This window comes from Nyctibius grandis, chromosome Z (assembly GCF_013368605.1).
Source record: "Nyctibius grandis isolate bNycGra1 chromosome Z, bNycGra1.pri, whole genome shotgun sequence".
Taxonomy (NCBI): domain Eukaryota; kingdom Metazoa; phylum Chordata; class Aves; order Nyctibiiformes; family Nyctibiidae; genus Nyctibius; species Nyctibius grandis.
Window position 1 is genome coordinate 77,794,226 of NC_090695.1, and position 25,950 is coordinate 77,820,175.

A 25,950-nucleotide genomic window follows, 5' to 3' on the forward strand; every position below is an offset into this window, starting at 1 on the left:
TACACTAGGGACAATAACCAAACAGTGGCATAACCTAAGCAACACCTACCTATCTCATTTCTACTACTATGGAAAGAACAATAATATACAATTTATTGAAAAGGATTATTTTTTTCCCATGTGTTTGTTTTGTCTGATATTTTAGCATCTTTTATGTATCAGATATAATAAACTCTTCTTGTCACCAAGTTACTGATACCTAAGCACACTTCAACCAAGTTGCACTTACAGATCCCCACACCCTGACTACGCAATATTCTGTATGTGCCATAAGCATACTAAGGGCTGCATTTGTACACCAAAAAAATTATATGGGTTTTTGAAACAAGAACAGCACGGGCTGTCAGCAATGAAAAAACAAATCCAAACCAAAAATATAAATACAGGACAACTTAGACACTACTTTAAAAGCCTGCTCTTCCTCATCCCTCACTTCTTCAAGACTGTTTATGTCACGTAAACCACTTGTTGTGTAGTGTGTAAAACATGCCGTCTTACACAGTGTCTAAAGAGACTGCTTCCAATATGCTAAAATAATTTTAAAAGCCAATTCACCACACACAGCTAGCTCTGGAGTGCTTCAAGCCTGCTGGTGACACGATCACGTCGGAAGCCCTGCAAGTCAGCAGTTCATGTTGTTTCAGCCCACAAAATTCCCGGAAGAGAAAAAAGAAAGAAAACTGCAACATGAACGTAAATTAACCTAAAGCAGAGGCAGCAGGAAAGCAAAGCCAGCACGAACAGCTAACTTACTGGGTGCCCGTGTGCCTCCTGTTTCCAGCAGGAATGCCAGGAATCGGCTGGTTTTTGCCCCAGCGCCGGAGCAGGTTGGGGTGTCGGTTTTGGGGCAGCGCTGGCCAAGCCCTCGGCGAGCCAGTGTGCCGAGCTCCCCACCCAGCAGGCACGGCCGCCCCACCTCCGGCGGTGCCCGTGCTGGGGAGGGAACCCAAATCAGCAGGTTCAGGCCCCGACAGCGCGTGAATGCGCTGGTGCGGAGGCGTGCACGGGAGCTCTGCCCTCCGCCCCGCAGCGCCTCTTCCCACTCACCATGAAGCAATGACGAGCAAACCCCATCTCCGGCTTCTGAGGCCACTTCTGGACGTGGCTGGAGCAGGTTCCCCCACAAGACATGGCTGTCACCGAGCTGACGGCACGGACAGTCAGGCAGCAAATGCTGGGACGAAATGCCTGCCAGGATGGAGCAGCTCGCGGACGGAGCTACTTTCAGCTTTCGAAAAGCAGTATTTGTCTTCCACCTTTTGAGTTCCTAGCACTAGTGCTGAGGGAAGGAACCTACTCATTTCCCCTCAACAAACTGATATTGTCATTAGAAGTTTATGGGACATCCCCTCCCTAAACTCAGACTGATTATCCAGACTCCCAGAGTACCTAATGTTATTAACCAAAAGAAATAGAGATGGTTGGACCAGTTAAGGTCACTGGAACGTGACTGATTAGGACTGTTTTCAAGCGTAACAAATCCAAATACTTTATATTAATTTGGAAGTTAAAAGGTGTTTGTTGCAATACCAATAGTGACCTGATCTGGAATTTTTACTTTTTTTCTATAGAAACAGACTCTCAATACCTATAGTATGAGAGGAGATTTTTGTATGTTTGTTTTTAAAGAAAAAGCTCTCACACCACTAACAAACCCTGCAACCATTTTTTCATAATAGCCTCTATGCTGTCCTTTGTCACAAAGGAACAAGAAACCAAAGTCAGTCCTAGAAGGGAAGCAGAAATGGGAAAACGCCCAAAGGTACAATACGGACTAATGAGGAAAACATCTAATTTTTGAGTGAAGTACTGAATATTTTTTGTGGCACAATCGTTATGATTTTGATCACTGCATAGCTTCACAAGCTGCAACTACCGCAGTACATGTCCAGATCAGAGGCTTCCTTCACAACCCACTTTTCAAACGTGAAGATGACCTTGGGTGACGGATGCCACATCCCATAACGTTACACAAAGCCAGCTCTTCCACGCAGGAGGCAGCTTCTGTACTCCTACAGCTTCCAATTTTTTATGGTTTAGTCTATTTTTAGCATGCCTCTGCTACCAAGAAAAGCAGCTCTGTTCTCCACACGGACACAGCTCTCCTGATTTTCATGTGCAGGGCTACATGCTGGCAACAGCTCTGAAGGCAACTTGCAGGAACAGCCCCATGATTTGCCACGGTCTTGCTGCAAAACACCTATAAACTGAGGATCTGTGCGTCATGACACACACACCTACTATAAGGAGAACATGAAAAGGAAGTTCTCAGATAGTCTATTTACATATTTTTGTGAATAACCCCAAAATTTAGAGATAGCCTTTCCAACCTTCAGAATACAACTGGTAATGTAGCAAAAAATTTACGCATTTCCATGGACATTCCCAATCAGTACTGTGACTTCAGATGCCTTCTACTCAAAAATGCCTTCCTTCACAATAAGGTGTCCATGCAAAGCTCACAAAATAAAAATTTAGTGACAGCTAAATAAGGTATGTAGCAGAAAAAAACACCCCAGCAAATATACTGGCAGTAGGAATCACTTTTGATGATAACCTAGATAAACTTGTGGAGAATTTCCAGTCTGCTGCAGAAACAGTAGGGACTTTAGTCAAAGATATTCCGTAATTACTCTTTTTTTTTTTCCTTCTTGTTTTCTTGTCTGTTGCACAAGGAGATCGAATCCACCTTTAAAACAGTGTTAACTTGGATGCCAGCAGAGAGTAACTAACCTTAAACTTCTTAAATCGTTAAGATCAAGAAGCTTCCTCCAAAAATGTTCAAGATCAGTGAAGTTCGAAGTAAATATAATTCTTGCTGAATTTCCACTGTTGTTGAATTCTTCCAGCTTCACTAAATTGTCCATGAAAGTAATACAGACATCCTCACTTCACTAAGTTACAGCAGTCAGCAACAAAAAAAAATTGCTACTCATTAAGAACTCGTTAAGTGCAATGCCAAAAACCTGTTACATAAAAAGCAGCAAAACTTCATTTGATATCAACAGAATTACCATATAAGAACAAAAGATCCAAGAAAGATAGCTGGATCCAGCTGTGTTCAAATATTAGCGCCTTCTATTAATAGTTACGATTGAACACTGAGCTAGAAATCGGCTTTCCTGTTGGCTCTGGAACTGGCCAAAACAATTTAAAAGGCTGCAAAAGAAAGCACAGCTGTGCTGGCAGGGTACCTTCTGCAGAGGAAGCAGGTTAGTTCAGTTTTTCCTCTTCACTGGTGCCTGCTCTTCATGGTACCAATGACCTCCTGGTTTGTGCACCTTGGCAGTTGATGTACACATGGAAGAGGCTGCTCTTGAGCAACCAGTAAAAATATTCCTGATGATCATAACCTCACCTGAATCTTAACTTTTCACTCCATTTATCCAACAGGGGACTAACAAGGCATGTGCTTACTGAAGAGATGCGGGTACAAAATAACACTCAAACAGGACTTCACATCAAAAATGAAAGAAACACTTGTCATAGATAGAAAAAGTCAAAACATCTGTTTCACTTAAATATCTTTAAATCATGCATTTAGATTTGTGTCAATCAGATACTGGGCACATCAAGGTTGCCGATTCAAATTTCTAGGTGCCCTTAGCACATGGAACACAAAAGCCATACAGATACAAACGGGAGGAGACTGAGAGAGGCCACGCTTATTCCTTATACCACACAGACACACAGGCATCCAGTAAGATGACACTGAGCAGAAGCAGTGAGTAAATACTGGTTGCCATGCCAGGAACTTCATAGCGAAACAGTAATGAGCACAGGGATAAAGTTAAAGACACAAAGAACAGCAGTTCAGATACACAGTGCAACAAAAATGAAGCCAGACAGAGAAGTGCTTGCTCTTAAGAGTAGTCCACATTACGGGATACCACTGCAGGAAAATTAAACTACCCACGTATTAGCCAGGCATTAAGCAATGACAAGCATTCATCACACACAAATTCCTGTGTCTTAAACTCAGAAATGCAGGCGACCCAAGCAGAACACAAACCACCAGTTATTACTACTTACTACCAAGGAAAAATTACTTAGGCCGTAATATAAAGGCAGAAAAAAACTCTCTGGCTATTCAATTTAGAGTAAGTAACCACCACAGGGTAAGAGTAGGTTAAAAAAATGAACAGCTGTAGCTGGAGCACCTTAACTGCCCCCCCTCACCCACCTTTTCAAAGAAGTTAGAAATTTATCTGGGATAAGGTACATTAATGAAAAGTATTATTGACCAACAAAATGATTAAGGAATCCCAAGAGATTTTGCATGCAGGAGATTAAAGCTGCAGCAGGGAAAAAACTAAAGGCAGAAACAGCAGTCTCAAAGTTGTCTAAAAACTGGTGTAATATTTTTGATTGCATTAAAAGATTTGATCTATTTTTGCAGCAAAAAAAAGCCTTCCTTGCCTTTTCAAAAAATACTTCCTTTCCTAAAAGATTCCTATAAAAAAAAAATCCCTGTAAAATTTTTCTTTTGAATAGGTATTTTTAGACACAAAGATATAAAGAAGGGCAGAAAAGAATACAGCTAACCAAATGGCTTTAAAAAAGTATGGGTGGCACAAACTACAAGAACAGAACAATAAATCTACGAGTTTTGCTCTATTTTAAATAACACTACAGCATCGCAGGAAACTGTTAAAAATAAAAGACATAATTAAAAGAAGCTTTAGACTAACTGAAGAAAGGTAGTCATGGCCGAGTGCGAGGCAAAAGGCTTAAACTTAAAATAACTATTGACTAAGAATCAATATTACACAGCATGAGGTGAGTACTTTCATAGTACATAATTTTTACCAATAAATATTTTGCACTATCACAGAAACTGGAGAAGCATCAAGTACTGAATAAAATACATAGCCTAAGCTGTCATAACCTAATATAAAGCAATTCCTGGCAATTACATTACATCACATTTTTTCCATGACACTGCCTTCCAGTTCTTATGCTTAAAAGCATCACTGAAAATTGTACCTTGCACACTTAATGTGAAAGATACGCTTACAACAGAAAAAATACATACAGAAAAAAAGACTTAAAGATGTGTTAGTTGGCAAATTAGACGTGAGCTTCCATGGGACTATACAGCTGGCAGCTGATATGCAGAAAGATTATACTCGAGACCGTCCCACGCTGTACAGCTGTCATGGGAACTACAGATGGACTACTACATCCAGCCTAACGAGCAGGAGAAAGGCCCTGACAAACTGCAAGGAACAGAAAGAAAAGCAACAAAAATATTGAGCTGTCTTTAGTGATAGACAAAACCACTGAAAGAAAGGGACAACAAGGTTTATATCCTTGTGTCCGTCACTGAGTAGAAAGGAAAAATAATATTTAGGTAGCACAGAAGTATCTTCAGGAGCATTATTTTACAAAAGCATTGATTAAGAAAGTGAAAAATCCCATTTAAAAGCAGAAACACTTCCTGCCAATAGGATCTTTCAAACGATGGGCTATCTCCAGATACGGAATATTGTGGCAGGTACACTTTACTCCTCACCCTACTTTGGATCAGGCTGACTAAGGAGCAACTGGCCTCACGTCCTAGGTATAAACTGGTGAGCTGGAAAGACCCTGGCTCACGTACAAGGGAGTGAAGGTGTCTTGAAAAATATTTCAAAAGGAGGTTTGGAAACCCAAAAGTACAAGATAACCAAAGTACAGACCAAGGTACCAGAGCTAAAACAAAGACATCTGTCTTGTCCATACTACTGACTAGCAGCCACCTACTTCACTCTGTAACTACTGCATCAGGACGGGCCCAACTGGAGCTCTCCCTGAACTGCAGCTGAGCTGCACGCCAGGTGACTTTCCCCTTGAGCAGGGACGCCTCTCAAGGTTTGAGATTCCTTACTCAACACTAAGAGATCCTTCCTTACCCAGGGCAGAGAGATCCCTTACCTGTGACAGATCCTCAGTAAGTGACAGATAGCATGCTGAACTAATACTATGAAACATTACTAATTCATGTAGCTACTAAGTATTATTATAAACAGTGTGAATAATTCCATTAAACCAGTGACCACGTCTGAGATTAAGATTGGATCCAGCCGCACCTAGGCTCCATAGGGAGTTTAGAAAGCAAGGGGGTCCACTCTGAACCTCACGACTTAATGGGAGGGCCATCCTTACTCTTTGTGTCTCTGGTCTCTCTGTGAATCCTTCTAACTTGATTCTAACTCCATTTTCCTTTGTATGTTTCTTCCATGCAGTACTTAATAAGGTGAACCTTGCCATCAAACTTATTGAACCTTGTCAAGTCACTGTTAAACTTTGTTAAATTCCACCAAACTTATTGAACTCTGTCAAATTACCATTTTACCTCAATAAAACATATTGCTCCTTCTCTCCTTTGAGTGAGGTGCATTCCACTCACCCGTGACAAATATGCACCTAACAGTGATCACCAACAACAGCCATCAGTTCACATGTGACCACCATCAGAAAGTGTATTTTCAACACCCTATTTCAATACGGAGCACAGTTAATGTGATCCCTGCTTCTCTTCATGGAGTATCAACTGCACTCCAATATGCAAGTCCTCTTTATAACCTCTCTTACACTAACTTCCTGAAGGACTGAACTGCTCTGGGGGCTATGAAAGCGAAGACAGTTGTCGGTGCTTCAATCTCATCAGGGCCCGCTGAGTAAACAGAAACCAAACATACAAACAATACCTAAGGGTGAAAAAAGAGCCACAGCCCCCTATTTGCCACTGATATCAATGGGACTGGGATTTTTTAAAATAACTTGGAGACTAACAAAGAACACGAGAAAGGGGAGAATGTTACCAAGTCTATTTCCTCAAGAAGTCAATGCTGGCATTCTGCTGATTTGTGCTCCTCTTTCATTTCAATTCACTACAATTTCTAGCAAGACATGAAGAGCATCTTAGTGTTGCTGAACACTGGCAAACAAACCATTTTCTAGGCCATTGTAGGGGATGAAGTCATATCATATCCTTTTCACTTTTGAAAGAGACCATTTTCTTAAGCATGCATTACCTTAACAGCAGAAGGTGCTCCACTTGTCTGTGTTTTGGGGGGTTGGCTGACATTAGCACTTGCTGATTTCTTCTACAAAACAAAAGAAAGACATAATAAACATCATAAACATTGATGACAAAAAAAGAAAAGCCGAGTAAAACGGTAAACAAAAAAAATAGTATTAAAAAAAGGTACACAAAAAAAAATGTCCATTACAAGATCTTATGCAACGTAGGTCATCCAAAAATAAATTCTCCTATGTAACTTTAATTCATGCAGACTCATTTCAGACAGCTTTGCCCAGCCCAGAACAGGCTGAGCTCTCTTGTACTGTTTTATGGACGATATATAAATCTGTGCTATTTCCTGTGGCAGAGCGACTCCATTTTAATTAACAGTTAAAGCAACAGTAACGATATATACTTTAATGAAAAGTATCAGTGAAAATAAGATGGGTAAGCTATTGCTGTGCAGACATAACTTGAATGACAACACAGAAGGTAACATTACACCTCAGGCAGGGAAGTAAAGATACAAACCTAAGGGCAACAGAATGGCTTTTCTAGTTAATAAATATTCTTGCAACTGAAACAAAACCATGACATCCCCTTTGAACCTTCAGTTTTTGACCAATGCAATGCCATTACTATCAAGTACCACTAAGTACCACTGCAAAAACCCAGTGATTGCTGAAATCACATCTAATGAAGACTGGGAAAATGCGCCGTTAGTAATGAACACAGCAAAAAGCATCAGATTTTTGGAGGCAGCAGACAGGTAAGACCTATTCATTTTCACTGATAAGTGGAATCTCAAGAGTCACAGCACAACTAAAGCGTTTAATTACTCTTTACAAGCAAGGAACTCCACAGAATGACCAGAGGTTCAGCCAGCAAACTTGCATGCAAACTCAGAAGCACCAGTTTTCAACTGATAGGACACCAGTACTGTAACAGACTGGGAGACTCAGAGACCACTGTCATTAAGGTAATTTCCACCTCCTGCTCTCTTTCTGATTTAGCTCCAAAAGCAGGAGAGCATCTCACACAAGCAAAGCTGCACATTCCACAGTCAACCTCCAGCCAGAGCCTGGGACAGAAGGCCACTCCCTGTGGCCATTTGCGTAAGATTAACATCACAAAAATGGGGCCCAACAGTGCAGACTGACACAAAATGGGGTATTTACATCAAGGATTTCATGTTTAGTATTGGCCACACTGAAAACAAGGACATCCAGTTAAGACTTCACAGTATGCTGCAAAAAAACAGTATAACAGTGATTTTTCCTGTTAAAGGGATGCTAGGAGTGTGGCTGCCTCTGCCAGCCTCTGCCCCAGGACCCTCCTGGCATGGCTGATGAAGTCCAGTGTTGCCCAGTACAGAGCAATACTACCCTACATATAGACCTGCCCAGCTGCTAGAGCCCAGCCCAGCGCCCGGGCACCCAGGGTCTCTGCCCAGGCTGAGGCATGTGGTTGCCCAGTTCAACCAGCAGCAAAGCCGAGGACATATCCCAGTGACATACGGACACAGACAGACACAGGACACTGACAGGGCTGGCTACGCTGCTGTCAGTAGCACCCCCACACAGCACCCCCATCACACACCAGCACTCCCAGCCACGTCCCCTCCTCTGGGGCTGGCAGAGGCAGGAGGTCACTAGTGCAAGCATATGCTCAGCACCCTCTGGGCTCATGAGCACATGCACAGTCGTGGGTGCCCCGAGCACCGTCAAGGCCCCTCTGCCCCCCAGCACCCCCACCCGCACCCCGGCCCTCTGACCCACCACAGGTCCCCCGCTCGCTGGCTGATCCAGCTCAGTGCTCGCTGCAAGCACGCAGCACTCTCACGTGCATCGCGTGCACACCCCACACTCGTGGTCCCCCCAAAACCGGCACAGACCCTCTGCCCACCTGACACCCCTGCCCAGACCTGGGGCCTCCTGCTCACCCACCAGTCCAAGCCTGACATTTGCTGGTGAATACACAAGTGAATACACATGCTCACCCCACGCAGATCCAGTTTGGGGAGGATACAGACAACTGCTGCCCCAGCAGCTAGCACCAGGCACTGGGCTGTGACCCCTGCACATCGCCCCATCAGTTGGCACAGTCCCACTGACCCCCTCCAACATCCTGGACCCTCCGGCTTCCAGCCTCACTAGTTGCAAAGTCCCAGATCATGGCAGTTTCTTGGGAGCCCAGCCACTGCTGGGACTGCCCAGGTGACTGGTCAGTCCTGGGGGACAATGCTCCTGAAGGCAGGTGACAGAGGTGTGATGCACTACACTTCTGTAGAGACAGCACCGAGATGCAGAACACCTTGGCTTTTATCTCTGATGTACTGCTTTAAAGACTCAGTAATAAGCATTATCCACAAACACCTTAACTTTAATTAAAGTTATGAAGTTGTTGAAGGAACATAAAATTTTAAGTGCTACCTTTCCATTTACAAAAAGAAAAGAAAAAAAATCATCAAAAAAGAGCAGACCCCTGAAGAGCAATCAGTATTCAGGATATGCCTTCAGTATCACAGCTCTCAACCTCCACCTCAAGATCAGCTGAAATCAGAGTCTTTGGGTCAGGAGCTCATGGTCCATGGTGTTCAGGACCTACCTTTGGTACTTAGGACTATGTCTAACATAACTGTGATGCTCTGAAAATCCACAAATAAAGTACTGTTTTGCAGAAGGAGTTTTTATGACACCTAGAAACATATTCAAAAACCTCAGGCATGAGTCCAGCCTGCCCCTCTCCAGTATGTACTAGAAAAAAAACTGAGAGTGAAATAAATCCTTGTTCTGAGCATAAACTTATGTTAATCAATTAAACAGTATAAATAAAAAAATGTTAATGCAACCATTTCTCTGTTTCATGGTAAGTGGAACAGCAATAAAGGTACAGGTAGGAAAGAGAGCAGAAAAAGAAGCAAATAACGTCTCCTCTGGAGCAGAGAAAGACTACCTAGAGAGAAGCTACGTGGAAAGTTAAGCCACGACATCAAATCAGTATTCTTTACTGAATACTGACCACGATAGGCTAAGTAGAGTAATACACTTCAGTTCCCAGGACCATCTTTCAACAGTAACTTCTTTATCATCTACCCTTTAATACATCTGTAAAAGCAGAAAAATTGGCCACACCATGCTACTGCATTCATCCTTCTTTTACGCTTATCAAAATAACGATGTTATGTGCTTCCCAGCATCCTCCCCACAACGCTCCCTCCAGGCAGCCTGGCCCTGACACCCTTTATCTACAAATCCATCAGAGCTGTTCCCATCTTCTCCCGCTCCAAGAAGTAGGAGAGTATTTTTGTTCTGTGACAGTCTCACAGACAATCATACGAAGAATCACTTTGCAGCTGTACTCACACCTCGCTGTCCAACCTAATAAAAACAGAGCTAATGAATTATCAAAGCGCAGCTTCTTTATGAAACGCATTAGAAGAATCAAGTGCCTGTACAGAATGGTGTGTGAAGGAATAAAAGCTGTGGCATTCAGGTACTTCTAATGTACTCCTCATTATTAGCAGTGGCTTCAAGACAAAAAGCCAAAACACTGTTTCAGAGTGTAATATTAATTCCCCCATGTTTAATAAAGGAGAGATAAAATACATAACCCTTTGATATGTAGATTTTCCAAGTGAAGACATGCATTAAGACTGCTGTCTATAAATACGGATTAAATGTTAATTTTGGACTATAACATTCAGGTTCATTATAATATTGCAATGAGAATGCACATGGTACAGTAGTTTAAAGAAAAAAAAAATCACAAGGAAAGAACATACAACCTCTGTTCTGGAAAGGCTTTTGACAACAATAAGCAGCATTTCAGCCTCCACCTTTCAACCTTTCATTCAAGAATTGCTTGAGCAGCAATCACACTCTTATTTCTTCCTACAGCTGGAAGAGCCTCGCATCACAATCAGCTCCCAACAAGTACCAAAATCTAAATGAAATAATGTTATTTTTCAACTACCCTTTGCACCTTAGCCAAAGAAGAACCAGAACAAAAAAGGAAGACGGGCAAACAAGATGGTGCTGTACTCCTGAGAACCCCTCTGCTCCTCCACTGAGGATGGATCGCAGCCACACTCCCCTGCAGCCATCTGCAGGGCAGACGGGGTGGACACCCCTGCCAGCCCCCCAGCACTTGGTCCCAGGGGAAAAAGCCAACCAAAGAACACAGTTGAAAATAAATAACTTGTTACCAAAGTAGAAAGAAACCTCAGCAAGGCTCCAATCAACGTTACTTATGCACCTCCATAACTCAGACCAGTAGTGGGCACCCCAACAGATTTTTACCCGTCATCACGTCTTTACTCAGCATTGTGCCCCTGGGCTCGTGAGTAACTCTGATGCTTTTTCCGGATAAGGAATCCTGCACGACAAGCATCAGGATTAAAAGCTATCACAGAAATCCTGATGTTAGAGCAAAGAATCAATTCTGAAAGGACAGTAATCCTTCAGTGCCAATTATCACTGTCATCCTTTCAAAGTAAAGAATATCTCCTGTTAAGAATAATAAGCTGAGCAAGCAGCACATATTTTGTCTACACTGCTGTAAGGCATGACTCTAAACGGCAGGATGCGTTAGGGAGGGTCTTGCTTCATACCTTATCTGATAAAACATGGCCCCACTCTAAGCTGGGGCTTCAAACTCCTAGAATATATGGCTCCATCTCCCTTTTAATACCACATTTTTACATTCAGACACCAGCAATGCACAGGCTAGATTTTTAGACCAATACAGAAGCTCTCCTTGGTATTTCCCTCTACGACAGTAAAAAGAGAATAGGTCTTTCCAGATTATGTGCAGTTTACAACACAAGCATAAATCCATTCAAAGCAGAGTAGGGGGGTTTCAGAGCACCATCACATGCAATGGAAGTGTTTGGTTTGCATCAATCTTCTGAATTACACACGTGGTTATGCACTAAAGCCCACGGCGCTCCCAAGGACAGCCCTCTGAAGGGGCAATACTGAACACAGCATTCGAGAACAGGACAGCAGGACCACGCAACTCCTTACAACACAAGACCTGCCTTACCGAGTCCAGCTGAAGTTTCATGTATCCCTTTTCCCTGTCTCTAGCAGTAGCCAACAGCAGACAGAAAACAAAACAAAAACAGTGACGTAGAAATAGGTCAGGTACATGCTGATACGCTTTTCAAATACCCTCACATATTCAAACAATTTGTGGCCCAGGGACTTCTTAATTTCAGTGTATTTTATAAACTGTCCTGGCTTTCTCTTCAATGATTTTGTCCCATCCCCCCTGGGAAATATTTTAGCATCCAAAAGCTTCTAGAGCACTAATCCCTTGATGGCATACGAAGTGTGAAGCAATCTGAAACTGGTGGAAGGGCACATTTAAGCTGAAGATTATGTCAAACATCAGGAGGGAAGGAGAAGAAAGGAAATTTCTTATTTCATACACTTTGCAATGGCATGCTGCAAACATGTTGACTCAGGACCATGATATCAAAACACAGTGAGAAAACAGAGGGACAGATATGGGAAAACAGCAGCACATCACTCACTTTTACTGGGTGGCAGGTGCATCCCAGCTGTAAACGTATGCAACGGCTTCAAAGTGCACGAGCAACCACCAATTCCAACAACAATAATTTATTTTCTGTTAACATCTACCATACACACATCCACAAGGAATGAAAACATTTCACTAAAGCTGATTTAGATTCTCAAGAAGTGTCCGTTTCTCCTTAGACTGTGAATTCTCCTTAGACTGTGAAATGTAAGGCTCTGAAAACCAAGACATAAAGAGGTAAGGTATATTCCTGTGACTTGAACCTTTGTCCTTGAGCAGTGCCCAATACAGCCACAACACACGCACACTTTCACTGTCAACTACACTGACAAAGAACTGCCTATACCTTATTTCGATTACGTATTCTAACACACCTGCAGTCTCCAGCTCTGTCCCTCCAACAAATCTTTTGGCTATTTCTACAAGACACCATGTATGGATACACATTCAGTTGCTCATCATTAGATTGACAGACTATGTGTATCTCAACATAAAGCTGCCCATTACTGCAGCAAGCAGATACCCCAGTCTGTCTAGACTTGAAGCCCACATAGCACTGCTGCAATGAGGCAAACTGTATTTAAATATGATGGTATCTTTCCTTTGATAACATACATGAAGTAATGCAGTGGAGGGAATTGATCTTTCCAATAGGTACACAGCCCTGGAAAGCAGAACAGCACAGTCGCATCCTTACCAACCATTCCATGACACTTCTCTCCCATGCTGGATGCAATGGCACTGACTATTAGTGCAAACCAACATGCTGCGAAGTAACTACCACAGGCTACTATGAAGGATCAGTGTTAAAGTAAAATGGGTATATAGCCTTAAGGTCACATCTTAGTTTTTGTTTTCAGAAACTGAACAGATTAAATTTAGTATTCTAGAAGGAAGAGTAAGAATCTTAGTATTTTATGTTTCTGGTCACTGAGCAGAAAAGGTGAGAGTGGACCCTTGGAAAGAGAAGCAGGGAAGGACTGTATGCATCCGTCACTTCCCAAGCTAGACAGCCATCAAGCAGAACGGAGGTTGCTGGAAATAGCTGCTGAACTCACCCGTTGTCTCTTCCAGCCAGTCAGCAAGCTCTAGCTGTATGACTCCCAGTGTCAGCCACTCCAGTGTAGCAACAGACTACAGATTTTGGAAGCTTCATTTTTAAGTGAGGAGCAGACACAAGCTGCAGCTGCCTGCTATGCTACCGATACCATGCAGGAAGGGAAGCCTGCTCCATGATTCAGAGCGAAAGGCTCGCTGCCTTCAGTGAGCTCATGGCTTCCCCTCTGAGCTTTGAGGATGCCGTTTATCACATAGCTGCATGGAACAGCCTGGTACTTGGTGATCTGGTTTCTCTTCTCTCCTACAGAGCAGCTGGATGACCTTAAGCAAGGCAATTTCAGCTCTGTGCTTCAGCACCTCCCCTTCCTCACATTCTATCTATGTCACTCAGATAACGTGTCTAGTCTCCTTTATACAACACTTTAAGATCTAAGGGTGGAAGTACTGTGTGACAGTTAGGCAGTAAGTCACTGGGAACTAAAAAGGTAAATACTTCCTGAAGAAGCAATCTTATGAACTAATGTCTGCTGGTACATCACAGATAAAGTGCACCTACTCCCTGCTATAATTGTATGTCATTCCAAAACTACAGTGTTATTAAATAGATCATCTTCACACTGGTAACTCCTAACTCTTTTAAAGCATTATTTTATTTTCTTGTATTATGATGCTAGAAAAGGAAAAATCTTATGGAGCCATTTAATCTCCTCAGCACCTCTGTGCAAGTGCACATCTTACTGAGCAGGTTTCTATTTACACTAAACCTGCTCTTTTTTTCAAACTGCTCCCAAGTCTCCAAGATGGAAAGATTTAAGAAGCCAACTCTACACCTTAAGAGTACTCATTTTGAGTCCTCCTTGATGTTGTGGCTACTTAGCATCTCCTACTCAAAACCATGTCAGAGCTTTCCTACCTTTACTTTTCAAAGCTTTACTCTTCTCTCACTTCTTCAGGATTATATACTCAAAGAATATGAGAGACAAGAGTAGCTTATTGTTATTTTTAGCTAAACAATGAGCATACAGGCTTTTACAATTTTCCCTTCAACATGAATATGAACTCCTCAAAGACCTTTGTATTTTCTTTTCATTTTTATAATGCATTACCAGACCTTTTCTACTAGGGAGGTAAACAAATACAATATTCTAGTCAAAGTTGTCCACAGATATCTACAGACAGACTATAAACTTCTGTTTCAAAAACTGAAGACTACAGGAATAACCTCTGACTTTTGAGCACAAATATAACATTGCAGACTCTTGGAAAAGCTGTACAAAGATTTTGAGTTGCTACCTTAACTGCTTAAAAAAAAATCAGATTGCTTTGGAGGTAGATGCGAACCAGGGTGGAGCTAATGCCGTTCAATGGGCCTAAGGAAAAGTGTTTTGATCTACTTCAACCTTTAAGCATTGTAAAGTCAATGGAGCAAGTCAAATAGACAAAGAAATTCACAGAATCAACCAGGTTGGAAGAGACCTCAGGGATCATCGAGTCCAACCATTGCCCTGACACCGCCCTATCAACTAGACCATGGCACTAAGTGCCATGTCCAGTCTTTTCTTAAACACATCCAGAGATGGTGACTCCACCACCTCCCTGGGCAGCCCATTCCAATGGCTAATAACCCTTTCTGAAAAGAAATTCTTCCTAATGTCCAACCTGAACCTCCCCTGGCGAAGCTTGAGGCTGTGTCCTCTTGTCCTATCGCTAGTTGCCCGGGAGAAGAGGCCGACTCCCACTTCACTACAACCTCCCTTCAGGTAGTTGTAGACTGCAATAAGGTCACCTCGGAGCCTCCTCTTCTCCAGGCTAAACAACCCCAGCTCCCTCAGACGTTCCTCGTAGGTCAGACCCTCCAGACCCTTCACCAGCTTGGTCGCCCTCCTCTGGACTCGCTCCAACACCTCAACATCTTTCTTGAAGTGCGGGGCCCAGAACTGGACACAGGATTCAAGGTGCAGCCTCACCAGTGCAGAGTACAGAGGGACGATCACTTCCCTAGAGCGGCTGGCTACACTATTCCTAATAGAGGCCAGGATGCCATTGGCCTTCTTGGCCACTTGGGCACACTGCTGGCTCATGTTTAGCCGGCTGTCGATCAGCACCCCCAGGTCTTTTTCCACCGGGCCGCTCTCCAACCACTCTTCCCCCAGCCTGTAGAGCTGCATGGGGTTGTTGTGGCCCAAGTGTAAGACCCGGCACTTGTTCTTGTTGAACCTCATGCCGTTGGTCTCGGCCCATCTATCTAACCTGTCCAGATCCCTCTGTAGGGCCTTCCTACCCTCCAGCAGATTGACACTCCCACCCAGCTTGGTGTCATCTGCAAATTTGCTGAGGGTGCACTCAATCCCTACGTCTAGATCACCTATAAAGATATTGAACAGCACCGGCCCCAGAACTGAGCCCTGGGGAACACCGCTAGTGACCGGCCGCCGGTTGGACTTCGCCCCATTCACCACCACTCTCTGGGCTCGGCCATCCAGCCAGTTTTTAACCCATCGAAGAGTCCACCCATCCAAGCCCCAGGCAGCCAGTTTGTCTAGGAGGATGCTGTGGGAGACAGTGTCGAATGCCTTACTGAAGTCTAGATAGACTACATCCACAGCCCTGCCCTCATCTACTAAGCGGGTCACTTGGTCATAGAAGGAGACCAGGTTGGTCGAGCAGGACCTGCCTTTCATGAATCCATGTTGGCTGGCCCCGATGCCCTGATTGTCCTGCATGTGCCGTGTAATGGCACTCAGGATGATCTGTTCCATCACCTTGCCTGGCACCGAGGTCAGGCTGACAGGCCTATAGTTCCCTGGATCGTCCTTCCGACCCTTCTTGTAGATGGGCGTTACATTTGCTAATTTCCAGTCAGCTGGAACTTCTCCAGTTAACCAGGACTGCCGGTAGATAATAGAGAGTGGTTTGGCAAGTTCATTTGCCAGTTCCTTCATTACTCTGCGGTGAATCCCATCCGGGCCCATAGCCTTGTGGGTGTCCAACTGGCACAGCAGGTCACTAATCATCTCCTCCTGGATTATGGGAGGTTCACACAGCCCCCCGTCCCTAACTTCAGGCTCTGGGGGCCAAGTCTCCTGAGGACAACCGATCTTGACATTAAAGACCGAGGCAAAGAAGGCATTGAGCACCTCTGCCTTTTCCTCATCCCCTGACACTACACTACCCTCCTCATTCAGCAAGTGGTGGAGGCTCTCCTTGACCCTCCTTTTGCTGTTCATGTATTTGTAAAAGCTTTTTTTGTTATCTTTGACTGTAACAGCCAAATCAAGTTCTAATTGAGCTTTGGCCCTTCTAATCTTCTCCCTACACGACCTGGCAACGTCCCTATAGACCTCCCGAGTTACCCGACCCTTCTTCCAGAGCAAGTAGGCTCTCTTTTTTTCCTTAAGTTCTAACCTAAGTTCTCTGTTTAACCAGGCCGGTCTTTTTCCCTGACGGCTTGTCTTCCTACACACCGGGACAGCCTGCTCCTGAATATTTAGCAATTCCCTTTTGAAGCATGTCCAGCCTTCCTGGACTCCTTTGCCCTTCAGGACCGACTCCCAAGGGACTCGGTCCACCAGCTTCTTAAACAGGCTAAAGTCAGCCCGCCGGAAATCTAAGGCAGAAGTTCTGCTCTTGCTCTTTCTTCGTAAGAAACAACAGATGCGCAGTATTCTAAGGACTCAGGAAGCAAAAGCATCAGGACAATAAACTTAGTAACAGCCTTCTTTTGCTAGCTAGAAAGAGATCTTCTCAGTGAGAGGTAAGAAACAGTAACTCCACAACCCAAACTACAGGCTTCATCTCCCACCCTTCCCACAAAGAAGTCAGAACTTCTATATTAAGAATAACAACACGCAGTCAAAGAATTTGGCATTACACTAAGAATGTAAAAAAAGAACAATGCTATTTAAGAAAAAACTAAACTGTCTAGAGAGGAAAGGAGGAACGTGTTCCCAGGCTAGACAAGCCTTCCTCGGTATTTGGACAGGAAAGACAGGTAATTGCTTTAATCATCTACTTCAAAGGATGGTAATAAAAGTGTTCACTGGCCTTGATTTGCAGTGCAGTTAAAAACACCACAGCATAGACGAAGTCATTTTCCAAACAGCTCGGGCTGTGACCACAGTATCAGGCACACCTATTTCTGGCTTCCCTAGATCAATGATTGCCATTTGGAGCAAACAAGTAGACAACGAGTACCAGACGTTTCTACGAATTCTTCTCTTTCTGAATCTGCTGTCAGCCTTCCTTGGGGAAGTGCTGCTCCTGCTTGCAACAGCAGAGGCTCTTGGGGAACTAAGAATCAGCGCTGGCACTTGCGTCCGGGCTTGGACAACACCTTCTCCTTGCCATACCAGCCTGACTCACTGTAGCACACAAGGACCTACCTCCAAGTGGCCAAGAGGTCTTGGAGCTGCTGGGAGAGAGGTGACCCTTCCAAGTACTGTTCCTAACACTGCCCACAACTCGTATGGCTTCTGATTGCTAACAACAGCCGCTATGCTCAGACTGTGAAGTTGCTTGTGTAAACTCAGTGTTACAACCCAGCAGGGACTCCTGAACTGTAAATACCAGTTCCTGAGGAGGAAGTATCTTGAAAAATAAGTATTTTTTAAAATACAGAACTGACCACATATTTGCAAGTGTGTCAGGGGACAGCCCAGATGTGCAACATCTACGTATGAATTTGGATTTATATCTTTGGAAGAAAAGCCAGGACGCAGACATGGTAGAAAGCGTCACAGTGCACTCACTTCATCCATACTTTTGGACAACTGAAAAAACAGATCCGTCAGATGTGTCCCGCAGTGTACCTGCACTGCAGAACAGACACATCCACCGAGACCATTTCCACCAATACTAACATGAAGTATTTATGAAAGGATGAGCAAAGAAATATTTTCAGTAAGCTGCTCAGCCACAGAAGACAAAACTATACATTCCTGGAATGAGTAATGAGTGACTACAGTCACCAGTCAATTATCTGAAAACTACCACTTTGCTATCAAAAGACAAAAATCTGTATATAAGGAAATTCATTAACAACTTTTCTCCTTAGTATGTTCAAACACTTGAATTTACCTCTGCTGCTTCTGCTTTTTTCTCTCCCGATTTGGAAGAAGCTCCACTTGCCTTCTTGTCACCATGCTGTAAGTAGAGAAAAGATATGTGTAGTTATTAAGATCTTAAATTATACCTTCTATGTAGAGAAATTCACAAACATCTTAGTGCGTGTATGATTCCTTTCACCTACCATAATACGACAGAAGGGAACATTATGAGTTTTCCTTCTCACTAATGGACAGGATTTCTAAATGACCTGCTGTATAACTTCAAGTGAAATCACAATCGGGAAGTCATGACTTCAGGGCAGTACACGTAACATGATAAATCTTGTGAAAAGTTCCAGAAGATATTAAGATTATCCCTCATTCCTCAGCAGCACAGCACTCTTCCAGACTTGCTTCAGAAACGATGCCAGTCCCACAGGCTTCAGCAGACACTGACTAGCACGACATGTGCAATCATGATCACCCACTCCAACATCTGAACTTCCCTCAGACACGTTAAAATGCTCATTACGCCCAGCCCTCCTTACCTGGAAGAAAGCTGTTAGTACGATTTCTAGAACTCTGCTGCTGATACAGCATTATTTTTTGTGTAACACCTCAGCCACAGGAGCACATTAGGAAATACAGTTCTTCCAGGTTCCCCAAACCTCCTACATCTTTCATCACCTCCAAGACTTTAAACCTCTCGCTTTCATCTAGCCTGATGTGCAAACCCATTTTCTCCCCACATGCTGTAATGTACAGAAAGACATGGTTTGTCCAGCAAGCATGCTCACATCCACCGCATGTTTTACTCTCTCATCTCTGGAAAGTGGTGAACATGGTCCTTCAAAAAATCTTTTTCAAAAGCATATTGTTTAATCTTTAGAACAAAAAAAAGTAAAAAGCAAGAAATTTTACCATGAATATAAAAGGTGACATAATATAGCTATTATCTAATAGCTAGTATAACTTCCCACAGCAACTGGGACATCTGGGAGTGAGGACTCACGTCTGGTTTGTTTTGTTAAGTAAAGGCAGAAGATTATTTGAGACCTATTTATTCCCTTCTGTTTTGAGGACTGAGCAGCAGGAGGTAAAGTCTGCTAACCACCTAAAGTAATGAGTTCCTACAGATTTTTCTTTACATAGCTATAGGGAGAAACTAATGATTCATGTATCACTGCACTATCTTCAACACGAATGTGTTCAAGCACATCAGCAGACAGGCTGGGAAAATACTATAGCTGAATTGACAAATAAATGTAAAAGTAAAAAAATACCATGCCTCTAACCTGTTTCCATTATGTTGGTACACAACAAAAATTTACAAAGCTGTTATAGACAACCTCTAATAATTCAAGTTTTTAAAATTAGTTTGGGCATGACTAAGATGCTTGACAAGTTTTAAAACTGAAAATGCTATTCTCATATTCTAATTGTGCCCCTTCAGAGGAAAAACAAGCCCCGTAGGTTGTCTTTTCAGGTAAGAAATGAATTGATTCACTGCCCCATACTAGCACTTTCAGTATAGACACAATTAACCCAGTTATCTCTGCTTTTTACTGCTACAATAAAAGCACACCACATACGTACCAGTAAAAGCAACGTCAGTCAGCATGCTCCTGCTGACAAAATGGTAACTCCAGAGCCAGCACTGCTGTAAAGCTCAGGAGCTACAGCTCCTGCCCAGCAAAATTCCTGTGTAGATGGGGCTCTCCTCCTGAACGGATACCCTCGGCATCACAACACTCTAAAAGCCAAGTGCTGCCCCGAATCCAGATAATTCAGCTGATAAAGCAAGCACGTCTTTCTGTACCTTGCATGTATTTCATTGCTTTTACTCATTTGCTTCTTCATATTCAGACATAGCTTTAAAAGCAGTAACACCAATTAACACCCAGATTTTATTTTTGTTTCTTTTACTAAACCAAGTCACAGAATGCAGGAGCCTGCCTTAGTTCCTACTGAGTGTGCCAGGCTTTTACTAGGGCCAAATCCGGTGTTACCCTTCCTCCCTGGGTCCATTTCCTCGTCCTCACACCAAGGAAACCCCTACCAGACAGGACACAGCATCAACAGGGCACCCAGTCCCACGACTACGAAGCGGGGTATACGCTGTTTCCCAGTGGGTAGATGGAGCTCGGAGTGTCCCCTCGTGGGTGTCAAGGCTTCTGCGTTTGCCTGCCTCGGCAGACATCTCTACTGTGTTCCCGTCCCCAGACCAGGCGGTCAGGCACAGCAGTCTGCGCTGCCTGCAGCAGGCAGGGCAAGGGGGCTGGCAGGACGCCCTCAACCACCCTTCAGGCAGAATATCAACTCCACATCCCTGAGGGACCCCAAGGCAGCTTCACTGGCCAGACAGGATAAGGAATGGACCAGGACAAGGATCACAACTTTGCCACCCTAAACTCAAGCTGGAGAGGGATTAAATGCACGCCACCTTCCCTCTAGAAGGCTATGTCAAACAGCACCTGCAACAATGAGACTTTGACTTAAAGGCCAAGTACTATTTATTTTGACTGTGAGAACAAAGCACGTATGGTCCGACCCAAGCAATTTTTTATCCCATAAGTTGGAGTCACGCACTGTGTACACATTAAGCGCTGATACTCTCTGGTCTCAGACAATAAAACAACCTATGGAAGTATCGCCTCACCTGAGAGTCTGCCATCCTGAGGAGATAACCTTGGAAAGCACAACTTCCTCATACACCTTCTGAGAAGACCATGCCGGTTCCCTGAACAGCTGACGCTTAAGCTATGAGAAGGGACTCTGTTTCAAAAATGCCCTACAACAACTCTTTTTTGCTCTGTGTTTCCAAGCTTTGAACCTTCTAGTAAAAAAAAAAAAAAAATATATATATATAAACAAAATAAAGCCAATAAATCAATCTGCTTAGCAAGAGACTAAGCTCAGTTTTTCTGGGACAGTATGCACGCATCGCTCCTTTACATTCCCAAGCTGATGACAGAGTTGAGTTTTCCCTTGGGCATTCTTCCCTCGTTCTGCTCATTTTTCCTTACAATGCGAAAGTAACACATCCACAGCCAAGCCAGCGGACAGGAGCAGCTACAGCTCTGTCACAGAAACAGTGGGCATACAGTTGAAGTGACTTTTCTAGTTTAACTAACAAACTAACAGCAATTCCTTATAGTTGTTAAGTTGGCCCAAAATATTTTCCAACTTCACTAACTAGAAACAAAACACGCAAACCCACCCATAATGACATCTTCACAAAACACACAAAGAAGTACCATGACCAAGAAAGTTTACCCCGAGATCTTCATCCTGTTTTGACAGTGCACAAAAATGTCACAACACTGTTGATTTATAGACACATCTTTAACTTCTGATTCAAAGAGCATTCATAAACTAGAAAGCAACTCACCTAGGTGCAAAATATGAACAACTGAACACACAACCGAATTCTCAGCCCATGCTTGCAAAAATCAGACCTCAACTAAAGGTCTTGCTTCAAGAAATTCCTTCTAAACCTCAGGAGACCCGTCAGCATTAACAAGCCTTTGCTTCAGAGCCATTGCGCAGCATCTCAGAGGACTGCAGTGACAACAGGCTCGGTAACTGGGTGAGACGGGAAGTCTCCCTGCACGATTCTCAGCTGAAGTCAACCAACTTTGCATTACAGGTATTAAAGGAGACGTATCATTTTATGCAGATAGGAATCTGACTTTCATTTTCAGTTGAAACTGGGAAGAAGACAGAGATCTTTGATGCTGCTTGGAAAACCGCCAGATGGAAAGAGGTGTCAGGGGAACTACAATCAAGCAATGTAAGGAATGGAAAGGTGAAAACTAGATTCTTCTTACAGCCACTCCATTCTGCTTTAAATACACCAGCCAGTAAAAACCTTGGCAGAGTAGCCAGTGAATCTCTTTTGTGTCTGTTCCTCTCTCCCACCTTTTGTGCTTCGCTTACTCATCCTTTAGACCATAAGGTCTTCCAGGCAGAAACCGCCCTGTGTGATACACGTGCACGGGACAAGAGAGGACTCCAGCCTCACGCAGAGGCCCACAGGTGCTATTCTGGTGCCAACAACTGTAATGACAACAACTTCGGAAGAGAGCATGTGGAGAACGGTTCCCTTACCCGATCACAGGCACTCACATTGCCTTGGTCTCTTTCCTTACCCTGCACTCACAGACCCAGGGCTGCCAAGGCCTTTAAGATTCCTGTCATCACTTAACGCAGCAATTCCCAAACTTTCTTCCTTGTGACTCTGTGCCACCTCCACCACACTGTGTCACTGACTTGACTTGACACAATGAATGACACTTGAAAACATTTCTAAACACCAATCCAAGCTACTTGGAGCGATTTAATAGTACATTTATAAATTCAACAGATTTCATTGACCTGATTATATATTTAGGAAACACATTAAAGAGATGTTTTCTCTGAAAGCCACCTTCCACGATGCATACTTTCTGTAAAACTTCAACAGAATGCAAACTTTTTTCCCCTACTCCATAGAGAGACCAACTGCTTCCTCATATGACTAATAAACGATAAAGACTTTTTAAAGCAATTGCAGGTTTGTTACAGTAATGAGTAGCGACCTAAGTCCAGCCAAACCTCACGGAGCCATCAGAGAGCTGTGGTTTACAGAGGGAGTACGTGGCAAGCAACAACTATTCCTGGCAACTCCACCACCAACCTGCAGTTAAGAACATGTCTCTGAAAGAAGGCACACTGCGGAGTTTTTCCCAAAACAGAAACAATCCCGTATAAATTCTGCCTTACATTTCAAAGGGACGGGTTTTGACCGAGCTGTACAGCGTCGTCAGCTACCGAGCTTGCATTATTCAGATTACGAAAACAGCCACAGCACGAAAAAGCCCGTTTTTCAGCGTCGTTTGTAAAAGACGGCGGAAGGATGACGAAGAACAGCCAGAGAACAGCCCGTTCTTATCTCACCCGGAATACACGGCACCAGCCTTTAAAGGCAGCGCTGATTTCCCTCCAGCCACCACAAAATCCTTCCCTTATCTCTTCTTAAGCCTTAACGCCACAGAGGGGACGGAGCCTCCGGTGCACCCCGCCCGCGGGAGCCCTCCCCACCCCGCGGCCGCCGCCGGGCCGCCCCCCCGGTCACCCCCTGCCCCGGCGCGGGGGCCAAGGCGCCGCCGGCCCCGTCCTGGCCCACCCCGGGCCGCAGCCACGCATTTACCATGGCGTACCACCACCGCGCGAAGGCCATGGCGCTGCCCGCCGCTCCTCACCGCCCTACACGTCCCAGCCCGGCCCGGGCCGCGCCCCGGCTGCCGCCTCCGCCCCAGGGCGGCACCCGCCGCGGCAGCGGCCTCCCAGCGCCGGGCCCCTCACCGCCCACCGCCCGCGGCCCCGCCGAGGCTTGGGGGGGGGCCGGGGCAGCACCCCGCGGACCGCCACCCGCCCACACCGGCCGGGCCCCGCGCCCCCGCCCCGCCTTACCGCCGCGGGCGAGGCGGGGGGCGGCTGCGCCCCTGTTCCGGGCTGCGACATGGCGGCGGGGTTCCTGCCGCCTGCCCCCGGCGCTGCTGCGGGCCCCGGGGGAGCGAAGCGGGGGTCGCCCGGGGGAGCGGGGGGCTGCCAGCGGCGGCGCGCAGCGGTCCCAGCGCCACAGCCGTCCCGCGCAGAGGCCCGGCCCTCCCCTTCCTGCCGGGGCCGGGCCGGGCCGGGCCGGGGGGGCCGCGGGGGGGGCGGGCTGCGGCCGGCGGCCGTGCCTCGGGCCGGGCTGAGGCGGCGGCCCCCTGCGAGCGGCGGGGAGGGGACGGCGCTCGCCCAAACAGGAGTGGTTTTCCTTAAAAAAAAAAGGGTGGGTTTTTTTTTGAAAAAAAATGCTCAGACTCTTCCCTTTCCCTCATGAAAGTCCGTCCCTCAGCTTTTCCCCTTGGAAGAGCCTTGGGTTCCGACACCCGACCCTCAGCTGGAGGTTGGCACCGAGGCAGCTCCACCGGGGACCCAGCCCCGTCCCGGTGTCCCTCGGGATGGAGCCGGGCAGCAGGTGCCTGTGGCTGCTCCAGCACCCGGCTCCTGCTCCGGCACCGGGCTCCTCCGGTGGCCTCCAGCCTGGGCCAGCACCTCGGGCTGCACTGGCACACGAGGCCAGGGACGCCATCCCACCATGCACATGGCCTCGGCTTTGAGGTGGGTCACGTACCCTGAGGATTCACCGCAGCTCGGGTTATTAAATGGGAAAGCTGTCAAGGTGTGGTGTTTTTTTAAGAGTGCATCCTGAATCACAGAATGGTTTGGGTTGGAAGGGACCTTAAAGATCATCTAGTTCCAACCCCTCTGCCACGAGCAGGGACACCTTCCACTAGACCAGGTTGCTCAGTGCCCCATCCAACCTGGCCTTGAACACTGCCAGGGAGGGGGCATCCACAGCTGCTCTGGGCAAGCTGTTCTAGTGTCTCACCACCCTCACAGGAAAGAATTTCTTCCTAATATCAAATCTAAATCTCTCCTCTTCTAGTTTAAAACCGTTACCCCTTGTCCTATCACTACATGCCCTTGTAAAAAGTCCCTCTCCAGCTTTCCTGTAGGCCCCTTCAGGTACTGGAAGGATGTCCCTGTCTGTGTGAGTCTTTACACAAATGAGCTGCCCAGGATGTACTGGCGGCTCTTCCAAACGCTGCAGGAACAGGTAATGGTCAGTCAAAGCTGAAGGAAGATTAGGCATGTCTCAACCACCCTGTTCACGCGGACTTGTAGCTGGAATCAAGAGAGTTTACCAAGAGCAGTTCTCCAAGGTCACCTCAGTAGAGAAATGAACTGCGATTGAGTGGCGCAGCAAATGTTCTTGAAGCATTATGGCAAGAACGACGTGATTAATAACGTGAAGTCAACCTCCAGTGAAAGGGGCTCAAAATGCAATGGTTGCCTAGCTGCGTGTAGGTGCACACATGCTCCTACATGGAGGTTGTGTGCAGGCACTGTCAGGGTTCACTAGCTTTGTCTCACCCAGTTCTTGCTTGTGCACAGCTTAAGTAAAACAGGTGTCGGGGAGCCCAGGTTTAGGCTGGCTGGCTGGAACAGCCGTTGGATGGGTTGTGTTGCTCCAAAGAGGTCCCAGCTGCAGCAGTTCCTGGACACGAGCACATGCGAGGAGACTGTGTCTGTCAGCAGGGGGAAGCCAAAGTGTCCAAGTCTTTAGAGAGTGCTCGCCAGCCAGGCAGCTACTCCCTGCTTCCTCCTGGAAGAGGCAGTAGGCCTAAGTCACGTAGTGGGAAGTCTGTAAACCCAATTAGTGCTTGTGCCCTCTCCTGCCAGACAGAGAGAAGGACA

The 25,950-nt window shown here is 45.4% G+C and overlaps 1 protein-coding gene across 5 annotated transcripts in view; it reads right to left on the reverse strand.

The window, feature by feature from the left end:
* The window catches only part of CAST (calpastatin), a 66,114-nt gene extending 41,847 nt beyond the window's left edge, over positions 1-24,267 (reverse strand). For 4 of the 5 annotated variants that reach the window (XM_068423116.1, XM_068423113.1, XM_068423112.1 and 1 more), the window contains exons 1-3: positions 24,115-24,267; positions 18,692-18,757; positions 7,020-7,091 (exon numbers count right to left, since the gene is read on the reverse strand). In XM_068423116.1, the coding sequence (XP_068279217.1) occupies positions 7,020-7,091; positions 18,692-18,757; positions 24,115-24,165 (189 nt within the window). In that variant the 5' untranslated portion in view covers positions 24,166-24,267. Of the gene's footprint in view, positions 1-7,019; positions 7,092-18,691; positions 18,758-23,851; positions 23,927-24,114 lie in introns of those variants that run through there. The other variant, XM_068423115.1, reaches the window with a different exon arrangement.
* Between the last annotated feature and the right edge of the window lie 1,683 nt (positions 24,268-25,950).